The sequence below is a fragment of the Procambarus clarkii genome, chromosome 23 (genome assembly GCF_040958095.1).
Source record: "Procambarus clarkii isolate CNS0578487 chromosome 23, FALCON_Pclarkii_2.0, whole genome shotgun sequence".
Taxonomy (NCBI): Eukaryota; Metazoa; Arthropoda; class Malacostraca; order Decapoda; family Cambaridae; genus Procambarus; species Procambarus clarkii.
The window spans coordinates 6,096,352-6,115,044 of record NC_091172.1 but is presented as its reverse complement, the minus strand read 5'-3'; the positions used below and the strand labels follow the sequence as shown (position 1 = coordinate 6,115,044).

Below are 18,693 nucleotides of genomic sequence, written 5' to 3'. Positions count from 1 at the left end.
AAAAACATTGTGAGTTTTTTCTTCCTGGTGGCTTACATAACGTGCTATAGCTGCCCCAAGTGGACCCGTCCAATACTGGTCAACCCATGTGCTCCTGTCCCTCGTGTTATACCAAAGTGTCGCGCCATTAGTGAAATAATTTTTTAAATAAGTTTTTTATTTTCATAGTAACTTTGAATATTTTTGGCCAAGACTATGTCTGATAGCAGCATCAATCGTTCTGGAAGTGTTAAGAGGAATAAGGTTGTCCTAATAATTAAAGACAAGTTACTGTTATACACCTCAACCAGTGAGTCCTCACAGGCAACCCAAATGCCTTCAATTAGTGAAGCTTCAGCAGCTGGCAGTCAAAACTAACTTTGCTTAATGAACTGTACAGTAATTTTAAGTGTTAATTTTAGTGTTGTGTTAGTATAGGTTACGTAAATTGTTAAGAATTCTTAACTTCAAGATGTGTGGCATCAATAAAGAAGACGAACACCAACAAGGTAAGTTGAGGTTTCTAGTTGAATATTTAATAATTATATGTGGCAAGGCAATTCAAATTATGTTGTTTGTAGTATAAAAATAGTTGGAAATGGTCACTTTTGGACTCGGAGGTGAAAAAGTACCATTATCGGGAACACGTGAATATCCGGCTGGGGGTCCTTCCCATATAGTCCGGATAATCGAGTGGAGACAGTATGTCTTGGGCTGACATTCGGACACGGGGCTTTTGGAGGTCGAACAGAGTCCTGGCCGCACAGTATCTCATTAATGTTCCTGGCCATTCTCGGGCGTATGTAGCCTTAGGTCACAGGTTGCAGTCAGTTGTCTCGACTTCGAGTTGAGGAGCGAGTGACGACCGCCTTCCGGTTAAGTCCCTCTTTTTCTTTATCTTTGGTTAGGTAGCTCCGGGGAGCCGAAGGGGCTCTCCACAGAAAACCAGCATTGAATGTAACGAAACGCCATTTTCTGGGTGAGGCCCGGAGGCGCCCCAGCATCCCTCCCTCTCTCCAGTCGGTGTTTTTTTCGCGTTTTTGATACTCAGCCTCTGAACTGAGGAGAGTTGCCGGTGTGGAGGTTTGGGACCCACCCCATCCCCCCGTCCCTCTCCTGGGGAGGGGGTTGTGCAGACGGATGCGCTGCGTTTGAGGTGACATCATACTTGCTTTCTTGGTTTTAATTGGGGAGTTCTGTTGCTTGTTCGGCTTTCGGTTTGCAATTTTTTTTTATCAGCAGCAGTTTGCTTTGAAATTCCTACCTTTCTGGGTGCCTGACCTGGTAGATGGCAGACAAAGACTGCTTCCAATTACATGGGAGTGTCTTTAGGCCATTGCTCCTCGTGCCTCTCTTGAAGGGGCTAGGTTCTGGCTATGGTCCCTGGTAGGCCTAGAACTTCTTCGATTGACTATTGCCACGGTCTAATATATACACATCAGCCCGATATAGCTCCAGGGAGCCTCCGGGTCTCACCCAGAAAATGGAGTTTCGTTACATTCAACGCTGGTTTTTTAGTTTCTAGTTGTAATTTTCTTACTATGTGGGGTTTGTTTTGTTATACCTACCTTTCTGGGTGCCTAACCCCAGTTGATGGCAGATAAGGAAAACCCTAACCACAGAGGGGGGGGGTTTTCTAGGGGCAATACTCCCTAAAACCTCTATAAGGGGGCCCAAGGTCTGGCTCGTGGTCCTCGGTAGGCTGAACTCCATTGACTAATGCTCCCGGTCTAATATATCATACATTAGCCTGATAGCTCCAGGGCTAATGCAGGGCTCACCCAGAAAATGGCATTTCATTACATTCAACCTGAATGTAATGAAATGTTATTATATTTCATTACATTTTGCTGCTATTACACTCTGGTATTGACTGGTAGGCCAACAGAACTCCGCAGCTGATGGCACTTAGTAGTATGGCATTGAATCAGTGTAATAGCTTCAGGATGCCTCAAGGGGCTCCCCCCAGGAAACCTGTTTGGATAGCCAAATAATGTTGAATAGATTTATTTAAAAATACAGTACCATATTATTATTTTATCAGGAGTACATTATACTCTTTATTTTGCAAGACTGGAATACTTTTTCAGTCTAATTATTTTACTATTGTACTACTAGCAAGAAATTTTGTTACAACATTCAGGTCATACCTGGAGATATTTGTCACACCTTCTTTTTCAAGTTTCCTTTTCCACACAAAGGTATCAAGCAGATTATTATCACCATATGGATTATCAGCATTTGTAAAGTGAAGATATTCACTATCCCAACCCATCTTCTCCTTTCGCTTTCTCTCCTTTGCTTCCTGAAAAATATTTAGTTTATTAAACTTCAGATAGACAATGTTAACATCAGCAATAAAAATGATGCAAAGTTCCTTGGCCTATACATAGAAGAGACAACTTCAGCATCCACATAAAACACAGCCAAAAAAACAGCGTTGAATGTAATGAAACGCCATTTTCTGGGCGATTCCCGGAGGCTCCCCGGAGCTTTCCCAGGCTGATATGCTAATGTCAGACTTTGGCATCAGTCATGTGTATGGAGTTATTAGGCCTACCGGAGACCACGGCCAGAACCGGGCCCCCTCAGAGAGGCAAGGGGAGCAATGGCCTATGGAAACCCCCCTGTGGTTGGAAGCATTCTATGTCTGCCATCGACCGGAACAGGCACCCAGAAAGGTAAGCTCCTCAAAACAAACCCCTATTCTGGTTAAAATTGCTACCAAAACCCGAACTAGTGGATAGAACTCCCCAACAGAAAACAAGCAAACTAGTGTGACGTCACACGTCTGCGCAGCTTCCCCCCTCCCCGGGAGGGGGAAGGGGAAGCCCCAGACCCTCCACGCCGGTTATCTTGAGTTATCTTGAGCTACCCACACCTCAGTTCTTGAGGCTGGATGTCAAAAATGCCAAAAAAAAAAAAAAAAAAACGCCGACCGGAGGGAGGGAGGGATGCCGGGGAGCCTCTGGGACTCACCCAGAAAATGGCGTTTCATTACATTTAATGCAGGTTTTCTGGGGGGAGTCCCGTCGGCTCCCCGGAGCTAACTACCCACAGACGGAAAAAAAGAGGGACTTACCCAGGAGGCGCTCATCGCTCACTCCTCAACTCGAAGCCGAGACAACTGGCTGCAACCACCGACCCAAAGCAACACAGGCCCGACGGGGCCCAGGGACATTCACAAGGTAACGAGCAGCCAGGACCCTGTTCGACCGCCAAATACCCCGCACCCGAATATCAGACCAAGACATATTTCCAAAGACGGCAGCAAAAGCCGCGAACTTACAGACGTCATGGGCACGGGGATAGACCGCAGGCTGGCTGGACTTAATATTAATAACCCTGCGGACGACCTGGGAGACCCGAACCCGCAAACAGGGAAGAAGGGAAACCAGATCAACCCAAAGCGCGTCCCCGGACACAGAAGCCGTGGCGCCCAAGTAACAGCGTAGCGCCGCAACCGGACACAAAACATGATGCATCCCCGGCCTGACCAACCAAGCATCAACCACCCACGGACCCCTCCGGAACGCAGCAGTCTCATTCTTCGCCAGAAAAGAAGGAGACGGCTGAAAGCGAACAAAACAATCTCTACGAGCATAAGAGCAGAAACCCCTGCGCCGGAGGAAAGCATGAAGCTCCCCTACCCGACCCCCAGAGGCTAATGCCAACGAGAAAAGAGCCTTGGAAAAACAACCCAGGACCGAAGGGGCCACAACGAAACGAGGAAACAAAAGGTAAGCGAGCACTCAGTCCAAAGACCAGGACGGCTCAGGCAGCGAATGGGCAGGCTGGAGGTTAAACAAGGCACGAGACAGGTTGCGAAACGGCGCAGACATAACATCGATACCGAAGGCAAGCTGAAGCGGCTCCGCCAGCGCCGCACAATACGAGGCGACAGTGTTAGGCATAAGATGACGGTCTTGAAGCAACCAAGAGAGAAAGGACAAGACCACCCTAACAAAGAACTAACACGACGAAGTCGCAAAAAGAAACAGAAGGACCGCCAGGAAACTTGAAACTGCCGCCGAGAAGAAGCCCGCAGGTGGGACACCAACAAGGAGGCCACCTGATCACCATAGAGATGATGATAAACTCGAGTCAAAAAACCCATACACGAAGACTCGGAGATCGAACCAGCCACGTGACGTACAGGCCCGATCTGCTGAAAGAGGCAGAGCCGCGGGAAAACCTCTGGGTTCGGACACTGAGCAAGCAGCGCCTGAAACCACGGCTGGGCCGGCCACCAAGGGGCCAAGAGGACAACTCTCCCCTGGTAAGTCTCCAAGTGAGTCAGGACCTGGAGCAACCGCTGAACCAGGGGAAAGAGGTACAGGAACCCCTCACCTCAACCAGTCTAGCCGAAAGGCATCGACCCTGACGGCCCCGCGATCGGGGAAGGGCGCCACATACACGGTAAGACGCTGCGACCACGCCGACGCGAAGAGGTCCCCCTCGGGGCACCTGTACATCTGGCAAAGCCAATGGAAGGACTCGTCGTTGACCGTCCACTCCGTGGAGAGGGCAACGAAGTGAGACAGGGCATTGGCCAAGACGTTAGACACTCCCTGTACGTGAATCGCCAAGAGAGCCAAACCCCGAGAACTCAGCAGACGAGTCACCTGAAGCGACCAACCCCAAAGAAACAAGGACCGCATCAAACCCCCGCGATTCAGGCAATGAAACACCAGAGAGCAGTCCGAATGGAGCCGAATCGTCAATCCGCGGGCCACCCGAATCTTCCAAAGAGCAAACCACACTGCCGCGAACTCCCGCGTCATGCTGTGAGCTCGACAGAAGGACGGATCTCAACGCCCCTGGCCGGCCTGGTGAGCACTGGTCACAAAGCACCAGTCGAGAGACGACGCATACGTATACACATCGAGCGAGGGCTCGGATAGGCGCTAAGGCACTGAACCCCGAAAAATCCGAAGAGGAAGCTGGTGACGCGGCAGCCAACACAAGGCCCCCGAGGGTCGAACCCTGCAATCGCGAGAGAGGCGGAAGGGGTGACCCCGAAGGAACCAGAACAGCCGACGAAGCCAAACCCGACCCGGCGGGTAGACCACGATCTCGAAGTTCAGGCTCCCGCACAGCCCCTCGAGCAACCGCCGGGTGACCCGAGGGCCCACCAGAAACAGACGAAGGTGGGACTGCAGCCGCAAAATAGACTCTGGAGGGAGAGACAAGGAAGTGGTCCGAGAGTCCCAAACAAGACCCAGCCAAGTCCGAACTTGAGAGGGAACCAGATGGGACTTCCTCCAGTTCACCAAGAACCCGAACCCGGCGAGCTGGGAAAGAACCAAATCCCCGGCGAGCTGGGAAAGAACCAAATCCCCAGCTAGCAAGCAAGCTGACCGGCTGGGAGCCTAAACCAGCCAGTTGTCTAGGTAGGCCAACACCCGAACACCAAGGAGATGCAAACGGGCTACCACAACCCGCGTAAGGCGCTTGAACATGCGAGGTGCCAGGTTCAACCCGAACGGGAGACAACAAAAGCAGTAACTCAGACGCCCCACAACAAAACCAAGCCAGTCCCTGAACCACGGATGAATCGGACATGCCAATAAGCGTCCCGGAGGTCCAGGGACACCATTCAAGCTCCCGGCAACAAGAGGAGCCAAACCTGAGACAGCATAGTCATCCAAAAGGAGGGGCAATGAACCCAGGGGTTCAGACGGAACAAGTCCAGAATGAACCGCAGGTCCGCGCAGTCACGTTTCGGGACCGGAAACAGACGGGAAACCCATCTGAGGGACGACGTCGTTTCGAAGACGCCCAAGCGAACCCACTCCAAGATGACCCGACAGTGCAGGGGGAAGAAACCTGCCCTGCCATCCCCGACCCTCCCTAAGGGGGGGGGCCCAAAGCCACCGTAGGTCGACAGACACGACCCGAAACGCCCACGAATCGTGGGACCAGGCATGGGCCGGCGCCCCTTACGAGACCCAGAACCCCGCACAGAGCGAACACCGCGCTGACCAGACGAGGGAGGGTGCGAAGTAGGAGCCGAACCCGAACCTGACACCAGTGGCCTACCACGACGAGAGGAACCCTGAGCCCTGGCACGACCCTTCCGGGAAGACCCACCCCGGGAACCCCCGAAAAACCAACAAGTCCGACATCGGACGACACGTCGACGACGCAGCCTGAATAAACTGCACCACGGCCGACTCCTCAAACAGAAGAGGACAAAAAGGTGAAGAACGCCTAAGAGCCAGAGCCCAAGCAGATTCCACGGAAGAACCCAGCACCGTCTGTCGACACGCGAGACGGGAAGCATAAAACAGGGAAACTGCATCCCGCAAAATCAGTGTGAACAGCTTCAACAAGGCAGCCGACAAACGCGCAGCCGAGGACAAGGCGCCAGATCCCGGGACAGACCCAAGCGTCCTCACATCCTCCACGAGCCAATCTGAGGACAGCTCCAGGAGGGAAAAGAACCGCAAGGCCGAAGCCAAAAGGCCCCAGGCGCACAAGTCCTCCGCTATGAGCGCCGCCGAAAGGGTGGGAACCTGCACATGGAGCTGAATAACGCCCACATTGCGGGGAAGGGCAGGGGCAAACAAGCACTCATTCAGGTACTCAAGATCGCCCCCCAGGAAAACCTGAAGCATCGTGGAAGCATCGTGGAAGCTTCCCGCCACTCCAACGTACGGGAAGGAATGCCAGGAATCCAGAACAAACAAGGGGTAGTCCGCTAGCCAGGAAGACTCCGGAACCTCGCAACGGAGCCAGAGAGGGAACGAAGTCCCAAACCTGAACTCGGACGGATCCATCTCCGAGGCATAATCCGGGTCACACAGCAGGTAAGCTGCAAAGGCGAGGGGCCGACACCAAATCCAACTCATACGCAGCGGAGGAAAAAGAAAACTCCACACCTTGTAACAATAAGCCCCGCTCAGAGGGAAGAAAAACCCAGGCGGGGTCCAGCAGGGCCCAAGGCCCCCAAGTCAGCCCCTCCCCAGCCTCGAGGTCCTTCACCGCAGGACCCGGGGCCGAGTCCTCTCCCCAAGCCCCGACCCCACAAGACAAGAACGGAGCAGCCGTAGAAGCTGGAAGAAAGAGGGCCCACTGGTCAGACCCAGAAGCTTCGGCTGGGAGACAAGACTCTAATGCCTCTGCCAACCCCCGGAAGGGGCGCCCCCCGAAGCTGCCCGAGTCTCGAGATCAAGTAACCCCAGCTCCGACTCCGAAACCCTCAGACACTTCGGGGCTGGAAGGGGAGGGGAAACAGAACGAACAGAAGGGGAAGGACGAGGAGGTGCGGACTGAACCAGGATCGAAACGACCCCCACCCCCAAGTCCGGATCTCAAAAAGCAAAGCGAGGCAGCCCCGGGACATCCGGGTGAGCAACCAACCGAGCGCGTTGCAACAGACGAAACCTAGCTTGCAACGCACGCGCCGCCTGTACCCGAATAGAATCATCAGAGGATTGGGTAAATTGAGTCACAAGCAAGCAGCAACACTCACAGGACTCAGGGTCGAAAGTATCACCGACCCAACAGGCAGCGTGGCAGAGGCAAAAACAATGAGGGTCACCCTGAGACAAGGGGACCAAGCAACCCTCAAACTCGCACACAGCGAGCGGGGGACTCCGAGGTCACATCAATCGGACCAACACGCCCCCTAGGGGATTCCCAGGGTCCTGAGCATTTACTTTAAGAGGACTCACGCTCAGGTAGTCCTAGGCAGGGCGCTGCTAACAGGCGCCCAAAACTACCAAGCGAACTTCTATAGCTGTACCCCAGGGACGTGTACACTCACGGGTACCTAGCGCAGGGGGCGCCACCGAGGAGAACTGTGGAAGGGCAAACACCAGTGGAATAATAGGGCAGAACCTCCCACCAGGCAAAAAGAAAAAGAAAAACAAAACCCCGCAAGAGGACAGCGAACCCCAAGGAACAGAGCCGGCCGCTATGTCGGGAATACAAGCTGTGCAGCACCCTGTGCCCCTACCAGTGCAAACTGCCTCTTACCCGCCGGTAACAAGAGAGAACAGAACACCCAAGAGCCCAACAGGTGGCCGAAAAACCGAAAAGGTAAAACGGACCAGCAGAGGCAGACCCCGAGGAGCCTGTGGAAGGTGGCCCCAAGTCCCAAGGGCAGTACTTACAGGGTACCTAGGGAAGGCAGCCCTAGGCGCATGCAGCCCGAGTACTGAAGATAACTCCTGGCTCTCGCACCCACAAAAACAAACACCACACGCGAAGCACAGTGCTGTAGCGACACCGGATCCAGAGCACACAACTTTCGCCTATAGCATCAGCCTCAAGAACTGAGGTGTGGGTAGCCGGCATGGAGGGTCTGGGGCTCCCCCTTCCCCCTCCCGGGAAGGGGGGAAGCTGCGAAGACAGCGGCGCAGCGACGTGTGACGTCACACTAGTTTGCTTGTTTTCTGTTGGGGAGTTCTATCCACTAGTTCGGCTTTTGGTAGCAATTTTAACCAGAATAGGGGTTTGTTTTGAGGCGCTTACCTTTCTGGGTGCCTGTTCCGGTCGATGGCAGACACAGAATGCTTCCAACCACACGGGGGCTTCTATAGGCCATTGCTCCCCTTGCCTCTCTGAGGGGGCCCGGTTCTGGCCGTGGTCTCCGGTAGGCCTAAGAACTCCATACACATGACTGATGCCAAAGTCTGATATTAGCATATCAGCCTGGGAAAGCTCTGGGGAGCTAACGAGGCTCCCCCCCAGAAAAGTATCAGAAACTGTCTCAAAAATCAGATATTATGTTCCCCACTCTGTTCTCCTCTCATTATACTACTTGCTAATTTATCCCTATCTTACATACAATATCTGTGCATGGGGTTCAACTACTGCAAATTATCTTAAGCCCATCATCACCCAGCAAAAATCTGCCATCAGAACAAAAACTAGCTCTAATTTACAGGCAACACACAGCCCTTCAGTTTAAATCCCTGAACATGCTAAACATACTCATCCACACATTCACTTGTGCCATTTACATGTACAAAGCCTTGTTCATACATTATTAAATATGACCGAAAAAGTAAGATTAATAATTCTAACACAAATTTTCTCAATCTTTCGTACGTTTCTTTTCACTGTTGGTGGTAATTCAAAAATCAATTCTCCAAAATTCATTTTTATTTCTAGTCTGACGCGACACTTGAGCGCGTTTCGTAAAACTTATTACATTTTCAAAGACTTTAGCTTACACATACACAACTGAATAGAACTTACACATCTTCGATTTGTTTATATCTACATTTGAGTGAGGTGGATGGGGTGAGGTGGTATTAATAGGGTATTAAATTCTTACCTTGAGGCTACCTTGAGGTGCTTCCGGGGCTCAGTGTCCCCGCGGCCCGGTCGTCGACCAGGCCTCCTGGTTGCTGGACTGATCAACCAGGCTGTTAGACGCGGCTGCTCGCAGCCTGACGTATGAGTCCTAAACACAAGACAGAACACGAAACAATGGGTATTGAATGGAAGTGATTTGTAGAAAGCCTATTGGTCCATATTTCTTGATGCTTCTATATTGGAGCGGAGTTTTGAAGTGGGTAGAATATAGTTGTGCATTAATTGGCTGTTGATTGCTGGTGTTGACTTCTTGATGTGTAGAGCCTCGCAGACGTCAAGCCGCCTGCTATCGCTGTAACTATCGATGATTTCTGTGTTGTTTACTAGGATTTCTCTGGCGATGGTTTGGTTGTGGGAAGAGATTATATGTTCCTTAATGGAGCCCTGTTGCTTATGCATCGTTAAACGCCTAGAAAGAGATGTTGTTGTCTTGCCTATATACTGGGTTTTTGGAGCTTACAGTCCCCAAGTGGGCATTTAAAGGCATAGACAACGTTGGTCTCTTTTAAAGCGTTCTGCTTTGTGTCTGGAGAGTTTCTCATGAGTAGGCTGGCCGTTTTTCTGGTTTTATAGTAAATCGTCAGTTGTATCCTCTGATTTTTGTCTGTAGGGATAACGTTTCTATTAACAATATCTTTCAGGACCCTTTCCTCCGTTTTATGAGCTGTTGAAAAGAAGTTCCTGTAAAATAGTCTAATAGGGGGTATAGGTGTTGTGTTGGTTGTCTCTTCAGAGGTTGCATGGCGTTTCACTTTCCTTCTTATGATGTCTTCGACGAAACCATTGGAGAAGCCGTTGTTGACTAGGACCTGCCTTACCCTACAGAGTTCTTCGTCGACTTGCTTCCATTCTGAGCTGTGGCTGAGAGCACGGTCGACATAAGCGTTAACAACACTCCTCTTGTACCTGTCTGGGCAGTCGCTGTTGGCATTTAGGCACATTCCTATGTTCGTTTCCTTAGTGTAGACTGCAGTGTGGAAACCTCCGCTCTTTTCCATGACTGTTACGTCTAGAAAGGGCAGCTTCCCATCCTTTTCCATCTCGTAAGTGAAACGCAGCACGGAACTCTGCTCAAATGCCTCCTTCAGCTCCTCCTCCTAGAATTATTAATCTTACTTTTTCGGTCATATTTAATAATATATGTCTACAGGAAAGACTGCTACCAAAATATACTAATATTAAAGCCTTGTTCCTAAATGCAAATCCTGATCTGAAACTTTTCCTTGACAGATGTAATAGAACCCATAATCACCACTCCAGAAATTAATAGATCTTTGATATCCCCAGAGTCAAACTAAATCTGTGCAAACACCCTATGCAAATAAAGGAACCTAGTCTATGGAACTCACTCCCTAATGAATTAAAAACCTGCCCAACCTATGCCTTATTCAAAAGTAAAACCAAAAAAGTACTTAATTTCATCCTCATAGTTACCTACCTAGTACCTTAAACCCGCACTGTATCTTGTTGCTACCCACTCCCCAATATATGTGCCTAAGACATGCAACTTCACCATTGTAATCACTGCTATCAACTTATATCTTATATTAACTAAATAGTTAGTTATGTTGAATGCCAATTTTGCTACAATGTACCTATTAACCACCATGCTGCGCCGAGTTTATTGTGAAATTTCCCTGGTGCGCATGAAATAAAGTGTTCCCCAAAAATTCTTTTTTTTCTTCGTAAAATGATAAATTCCCTTCCCTGAACATGTCTATGTAAAAATAAATACCAAATTCCACTTACTTTGGATGTGGGGACTTGGACAAGGTGTGCTGTGACGTCATCAGGGCCTGGTCACCCGTGTGTAAATCACCCAGACACAGTCGCGCGGGCCATTCAAGCACTGGGTGTCGCCACAAATATATTTTCAATTATTTGTTTTATGGATTTCTAATGCGGTTTTATTTGCTTGTTTTTTATCGTATATGATGCATATTTGTGTCCTTTACAATATGTATACAGTATAACGTTCATAATGTTCCATGGAACTGTGATATGTGTGTCAGTACTGTGTCCACAATAAATGTTTATTGTCACAATATTACCTGTTAAAAATTCACTAAAATTACAATATGTACAGTTTCAGACACTATTTACACAGTAACACACTGTATTACACACTCAGTACTTCGGAAGTGAGTAATAATCAACGAAGTAGTCCATGGCACACAACGTGACTTCGCTCTCAGTGCACCAGGTACAGATAAATTTTTGCTTCCTGTTTCTTCATTCTGTGAGCTTGCAAATAACACACTCACGAACACCCATGGCTTTAGTACTTGTAGGTTGTATGCAGCCAAGCTTGAAAAGAATAAGGTAGTATTGAAAAGATTATAGGAAAAGATCAATTCATAAGGTAGTCTTGAAAAGATCGCTTTGTAAGGTCCCACACAGGAAGAGATTCAGCCTGCCTCAAAGAGTGTCCGTCACTCAGAAAGAGATTCGGGTATTCTTGAAAATATTTATGGAAAACACTACCATGGAAGCCGCTATCACTGTTCATCTATGCTACTTGTATCAGATGCATCATCACTGAACGCAGAAAACGATTCATCCATGTATCATCTAAATAAATTGGAGATAGCATAGGATTGCAAGGGTGACGCTCAGAGCTACAACTGGATATGCTCACTGTATCATCTTCATAGGTGCTGTATCATTTGCATCCGACCTTTGTGTTAGGTCCTTATTGCGCCTAGCTTCACCAATATTATGATCCTTATGTTCTTCAAACAATAAGGCTTGAATTTTACCGACATAGCGTTATTTTTCAACACCATGTCGGACAGGTGTTTGGGAGCCAGAGGCGCGTGCACCACACATGGTTGCTCACTCAGTACTAACCCAACAGCAGCCCTAAGGCATTCTGGGAATTTTTTCCAAGATGGCTGCCTCTAACTGTAGGTCCTAAGAGTACATTTCGTACACAACCAACCTCGTACACATTTAGAATTGGTACCGAAAAATCAAAAGGAGTTTTCTCGGCGCAGTTCCCCACTGACCAAGAATACTCGGTTGGCGTAGTTAAGTGGTTAATAGTTCTCAAATTATGCTACAACGTATCGTTGATAATCCTAAAATTTTACTACAATGTACCTATTAATATTCTTCAAATTTTGCTACAAATTACTACTTAAAATTATCTTTTAGAATAACACTTTTGCCATCGCCGGCCGACCAGGAGCGGGTCAACCGAGCAGACAGCATGCTGGATTTGTGATCCTGTGGTCCTGGGTTCGATCCCAGGCGCCGGCAAGAAACAATGGGCAGAGTTTCTTTCACCCTATGCCCCTGTAACCTAGCAGTAAAATAGGTACCTGGGTGTTAGTCAGCTGTCACAGGCTGCTTCCTGGGGGTGGAGGCCTGGTCGAGGACCGGGCCGCGGGGACACTAAAAGCCCCAAAATCATCTCAAGATAACCACAAGATATCGTGAGACGCCTTGAGGCATCCACAATTTATTATACAAATTTACGCGCAAGACGCATTTCGGCGTCCACATTTAACCCCTCAACTGATCGGCTTCCAAATATGACCCTCCTCCATTCCCCCCCCCCCAGTGCACAGGAAATAAATTCTCTGGAAAAAAATTCTTTGCTTTTTTCAAAGTGTCAAAAAACCCTTCCTTGAGTATGGATATGTTAACAAAAAAATCAAAATTGTACTTACTTTGGCTGGTATGGGGTCCATAAGTTCGCGCGTGACGTCATCAATCCCTGGTCACCTGTGGCGTATGCCCCCGGGGACACTAGCGTGCCCGGCTCAAGATGCGCCCATTGCCACGAATATATTTTTGTTCATTTTATGTGCACAGTTCCAAGTACATTTTGTTTTTTCATGTCAATCCTATGTATAATGAACACGTACACTATATTATGGCAGTAGAACATCCGTACTGTCCGAAGACACTGTGTTACATGCATGACACATGTGTACACATATGTTGCACATATTACCCATGCATCATTCTAATTTATATATATATACAATCTATTTAAACACTATACACTATCACACACTATATACATTCACCATCAACACACTCAGAACTCCGTGAGTGTCAGCTGCCACACCCAGCCAGTCTCCCTCACTCCTCCAACATCTTACTTGCCAACATTGCTCCTCCCACCATACTGTTATTGTTTTTATTACACTATTTATAGATGTTATGTATACCTATCTACATGTTTTATTCACCAGAACTATGCAAGTAAGCCAGTATTGTGTCCAAACTTTACAGTGGCCACCATACACTGCACGAGAAGTCACACAGCAGCCAGCAGACATCGCTACGATTACATCACCTCCTCACCAAAATAACTCCTCCCAACATACTCATGTTGCTGTTATTACACTATATACACACATTGTATATACCCATGTACATATGTGTTCACCATAATGAACCACAAAGCTAGTATGATGAGCAAAACAAGAGTGGCTGACACACACAGTGAGACTACCTCGATTCTCTCCCTCGTTCCCTCACCACAATTCCTCCTCTCACAATACTACACACAGTGCTAATTATCACCACAATCCTGCTGTTATCACAATATTGGTCACTAAATCCTGTAATTGAATAATTGACCACAAGTTTATTTTGTAAAGGAACCTAGGAAGTCGTATGAAGGATCCTAGATGGACGAAATAATGCTGTGGTGCTGAGCCTAGTGTTATGAACATCGTGAACCGCATTGAATCACTGATACTTGAACATTGTATACAGTCATTATCACACTCAGGCTCTTCTGTAATACTATCATGGCTAAATAATACAAGTTATATATATATATATTTTGACATTATTAGGCTATGCTGTGGTCACAAACTGAACAGCAGTGCTGTGAGCTCATGCTGCTTCTGCCAGCCTTGGTTGCTTACTCTGTACTGAGGATCTCACACCTGGGAAAGTGGCCCACGATTTTTTTAAAGATGGCGTCTGTTTACAAGAGCCCTGAGGAAGTTGATGTGAATCTCATGTAGCCGAGGGAGTTTTGAATGGAACGCTAAAATTATAAAGACTCGGAGGCACATTTTGCACTCCCGTCGAGGGCCTGCAGGCACGTTGTACAGTTGAGGGGTTAAAATATTTGCTAAAAATCTGGTTTTCATTTGATTTTTGGGGGACTGGTTTAAAAATTAGCGCCAACGTCTTCCCATTTTCCAAGATGGGGCCATGTGGCACCGACTCAGCGCAACCCACAAGGTAGGCCCATTGTTTTTGTCCCATGCTTCTGACCGCTCCTGTCTCCCCTCGCTCATGGGTACCGCATGGGATGCATTCAACTTGACTGCGGGTGGTGTGAAACACAGCTTGGGACATATGTAAAATATTCCTGTAGGGAATTCTATTGTGAATACATTGATACCAAAATCAAACACCTATAACGAGAATTGAGGTAAACATAGTGAAAAGAGTAAACACATTTTATTGCTTTTGTGTGCTAATGGGTAACATGTGGCCTATTACTCGGTTTGTTGTGGGTGGTACGCCGGGCTTTTGGACTTTATATGCATATGCTCCTGTAGGGAATTCTATTACAAACACATTGATACCAAAATCAAACACCTAAGACGAAAATTGAGGTGACCACTGTGGAAAGAGTAAACACATTTCAGTACAGTATTACCAGGCGCTTACAGGGAATGCCCGCACCACTTTGGGGTGGCGTGACACTAGGTCCCCCCACAACGCAAAAGTGTTGAAGACCTGCCTAAAATGCTATGCGTGTTAGTGGCTTTGCAAGAATGTAAAAATATCAATGCTATGTACTCTCATAAACCCAATGTACCTCCTCGTATATGTATAAATAAATAAATAAATAAATAAATATTATTTTGAAGAACAGAAATGAGACGAAATGAAACAGTATATTCAAAGCATGAGTAAACTACTGCAATATATATACAGTACTGTGCAATAGCAACATACTGTTATTAGTACAGTAATAACAAAAACAAGAAGACACAGGCATACCTTCTTCTGAAGTCTACGTAATCTTTTTTCTGCTGGAGTTTCCATAAGTTTCTTGGCTTTCTTGTTTTTTAGTCTATCCTCATTTGCCCTCTTCCTTTCATCCTGAAGACGCTGCAGTAGTTTTGTGTCATCATCAGAGCTGACCTCATCCATGCTCGCAGACGACACTGATAAGTTCCCCGATATTTTCTTATCTTTTTTAATAATTTTATTATATTTACTTGTTGAAAATGATGATTTAGGCATTTTCTTAGATGTTAACTCCTCAGAACCTGACCTAGATCTTTGATTGTGATTGTTGTAACTGGGAATCTCTTGCAAACTAGAACAATGTTTAGGCTTTCCTCTATCTGAAGACTGGGACCTTTTTCTCTCCCTGTTATGTAAACGTGTCCTCTGTTGATCTTTATCTCTTGACTGTGATCTCTGTCCATCCCTTGATCGTGATTTCTGTCTATCCCTTGATCGTGATCTCTGTCCATCCCTTGATCGTGATCTCTGTCTATCCCTTGATCGTGATCTCTGTCTATCTCTTGATCGTGATCTCTGTCCATCCCTTGATCGTGATCTCCGTCCATCCCTTGATCGCGATTTCTGTCTATCTCTTGATCGTGATCTCTGTCCATCCCTTGATCGTGATCTCCGCCCATCCCTTGATCGCGATCTCCGCCCATCCCTTGATCGCGATCTCCGCCCATCCCTTGATCGCGATCTCCGTCCATCTCTTGATCGTGATCTCCGTCCATCTCTTGATCGCGATCTCTGTCTCTCTCTTGATCGTGATCTCTGTCTATCTCTTGATCGCGATCTCTGTCTATCTCTTGATCGCGATTTCTGTCTATCTCTTGATCGCGATCTCTGTCTATCTCTTGATCGCGATCTCTGTCTATCTCTTGATCGCGATCTCTGTCTATCTCTTGATGTTGCTCTCTGTTTCTCTCTGTCTCGTGATCTTGACCTGCGGTTTCTTGTCACATGTCTCGAGGAGGATCTTGAGCACGAGCGCCTAACACATCTGTTATCTTCAGAACTGGATCTTGAAATTCTACTGAAAAGAAAAATAGGCAGTGTTAGATAAAGAACCAGCAATGAATGTAATGAAACATCTGTTTGTGGGAGGGGCCTCAGAGGCTCACTGAAGATGGCTCTCAGATGGCTCCTCCCTATTGAGTTACATCCAGTACAAGAGACCTTTATGGCCTACTGGGGACCAGATCCAAAAACTGCAACCTCACAGAAGCACTGGGAGTAGGGGGACTTTTACAATCACTCTCACCAAGAAAACTTCCAGAAATTAAGCATAGCAATACACACAACTACAGTACAAGATTTAAAGAAAGCAAAGCACAAAAAGAGCAAAGACTGCAAATGATTCACTCAGAAATTATATCAACCCTCCTCCTCAGTTACGGTTGGCCACTGCAGGTGGTGGCAGCACCATCAGGAAGCCCTCAGCTTCTACATCATCTTAGCCAATATTTAGAGCTGAAAGATCATGAACTGATGCACCTGGTAGATAGGGGGGGGGGATTAAAGGAGCTACTGAGGCTCTACCAGAAGATGCATAACATTGCAGTCAATGTGTTTCTAGCCGAAATGCTGCGCGTACTAGTGGCTTTACAAGAATGTAATTACTATGCTATGTATCCTCACAATCCCAATGTACCTTACCTTGAGGTTACCTTGAGGTGCTTCCGGGGCTTAGTGTCCCCGCGGCCCGGTCGTCGACCAGGCCAGGACCTTCTTGTATATATATAAATAAATAAATAAAAATATATAAATGCTGAATTTTTGGAGGCGCCGAATGGTGGTTCCCTAAAGCTAACTAACAACAAAAATGGAAAAACGTGAGACTTATCAAGGAGGAGAGGAAAACGACACTCATGAGGACAAGATGCTGGGAATAGAAAATCAGACCCAGGGCAGCACAAAACAGATGAGCCGGTCGGCCGAGCGGACAGCACGCTGGACTTGTGATCCTGTGGTCCTGGGTTCGATCCCAGGTGCCGGCGAGAAACATTGGGCAGAGTTTCTTTCACCCTATGCCCCTGTTACCTAGCAGTAAATAGGTACCTGGGTGTTAGTCAGCTGTCACGGGCTGCTTCCTGGGGGTGGAGGCCTGGTCGAGGACCGGGCCGCGGGGACACTAAAAGCCCTGAAATCATCTCAAGATAACCTCAAGATAACCTCAAGATGTTATGACCCCACATACACCAGTATGATCATACTGTGGCTGGTGTAAGACGTGTTCAAACTGTATAGTGGTATAAAGTACAACCTCGATTCAATGTACTATATGGGACCGACCCCAGTTTGTTGGAGCGTTGGATTCGTTGCAAGAGGTGACCTTCAGGAGGCGTTTGTGTCAGTGTCTTTTTTTTTCTTGTAGACAGTAAAAATGCATTATCATATTATATACTGTACTATATATTATTACTCTTCTAACAAATACTGTATTATATTGGTTATTTATCTTATTGTTGGAGTTATGTCCATCTTGAAGTCTCGTGGAGTTGTGAATGCTGTACAGTAAATACATACTGTAGTGTATTATGCCGTTAACACTGTGTTAAGTAGTTCTGCTGTATGTTGAGTACTACAATACAGTTTATGAAAACTATTGTACACTAAAATTACTGCAACTTTAATTTTAACACTATGTTTTGATTTGTCAAGAGGCTGGAGTGTTCATTCCGTGACTTTGTTGGACATATCTGCACAATCAAAAAACATCCGTGCACCATGTTGGCTCCAATTGCACTCATTGTGTCAGTGATGGCTGACTGGTGGGTGGATGGGCAGGCAGGCAGGGATGGAAAGGCTGAAATGTAGGCAGGCAGGCAGGAAGAGGCAGGGAGGGAGGGAGAGAGGCAGGCAGGGAGGCAGGCAGGGAGGGAGGCTGGGAGGGAGGGAGGGAGGGACCCTGGAAACACAAACCGAAACTGTCTCTATTTTCCGCTTGTTACAACTTGTAATAAAGTTGCTACATCTTGGCTTAACGTGTTTATGACGTTAAGGCAGAGGCTGGGAGGGAGCCAGGGAAGGAGAGGATGGAGATGGATTGATGGATGGATTGATGGAAGGATGGAGGGAGGGATGGAAGGATGGATTGATGGATAGAAGGATGGATGGAGTGATGGGCAGGCAGTGGCAGGCTGCCACTGCCTACCCGCCACTGCCTGTCACTGCCACTGCCACTGCCACTGCCACTCAGCATACCAACTTAGTGGCTCGTTATGGTAAACACGAATGTAGATACTTATATATAGCATCTATATATAGTGAATAAAAGCAAAAACAGTATTGTGGGAGGAGAATGTGGGTGAGTCAGGTGACTTGAGGGAGGGAGGAAGTAGCAACCAGTGGCGGGCTGCCACTGGCACTGCCACTCAGCATGCC

General features: G+C 47.5%; 1 protein-coding gene across 2 annotated transcripts in view; it reads right to left on the bottom strand.

Moving 5' to 3' along the window:
- The window catches only part of cactin (cactin, spliceosome C complex subunit), a 175,659-nt gene that overhangs the window by 139,033 nt on the left and 17,933 nt on the right, over positions 1-18,693 (bottom strand). The window contains exons 2-3 of one of the 2 annotated variants that reach the window (XM_045751642.2): positions 15,295-16,342; positions 2,130-2,284 (exon numbers count right to left, since the gene is read on the bottom strand). In XM_045751642.2, coding sequence (XP_045607598.2) covers positions 2,130-2,284; positions 15,295-16,342 — 1,203 coding nt within the window. The remainder of the gene's footprint in view (positions 1-2,129; positions 2,285-15,294; positions 16,343-18,693) is intronic. The other variant, XM_045751643.2, reaches the window with a different exon arrangement.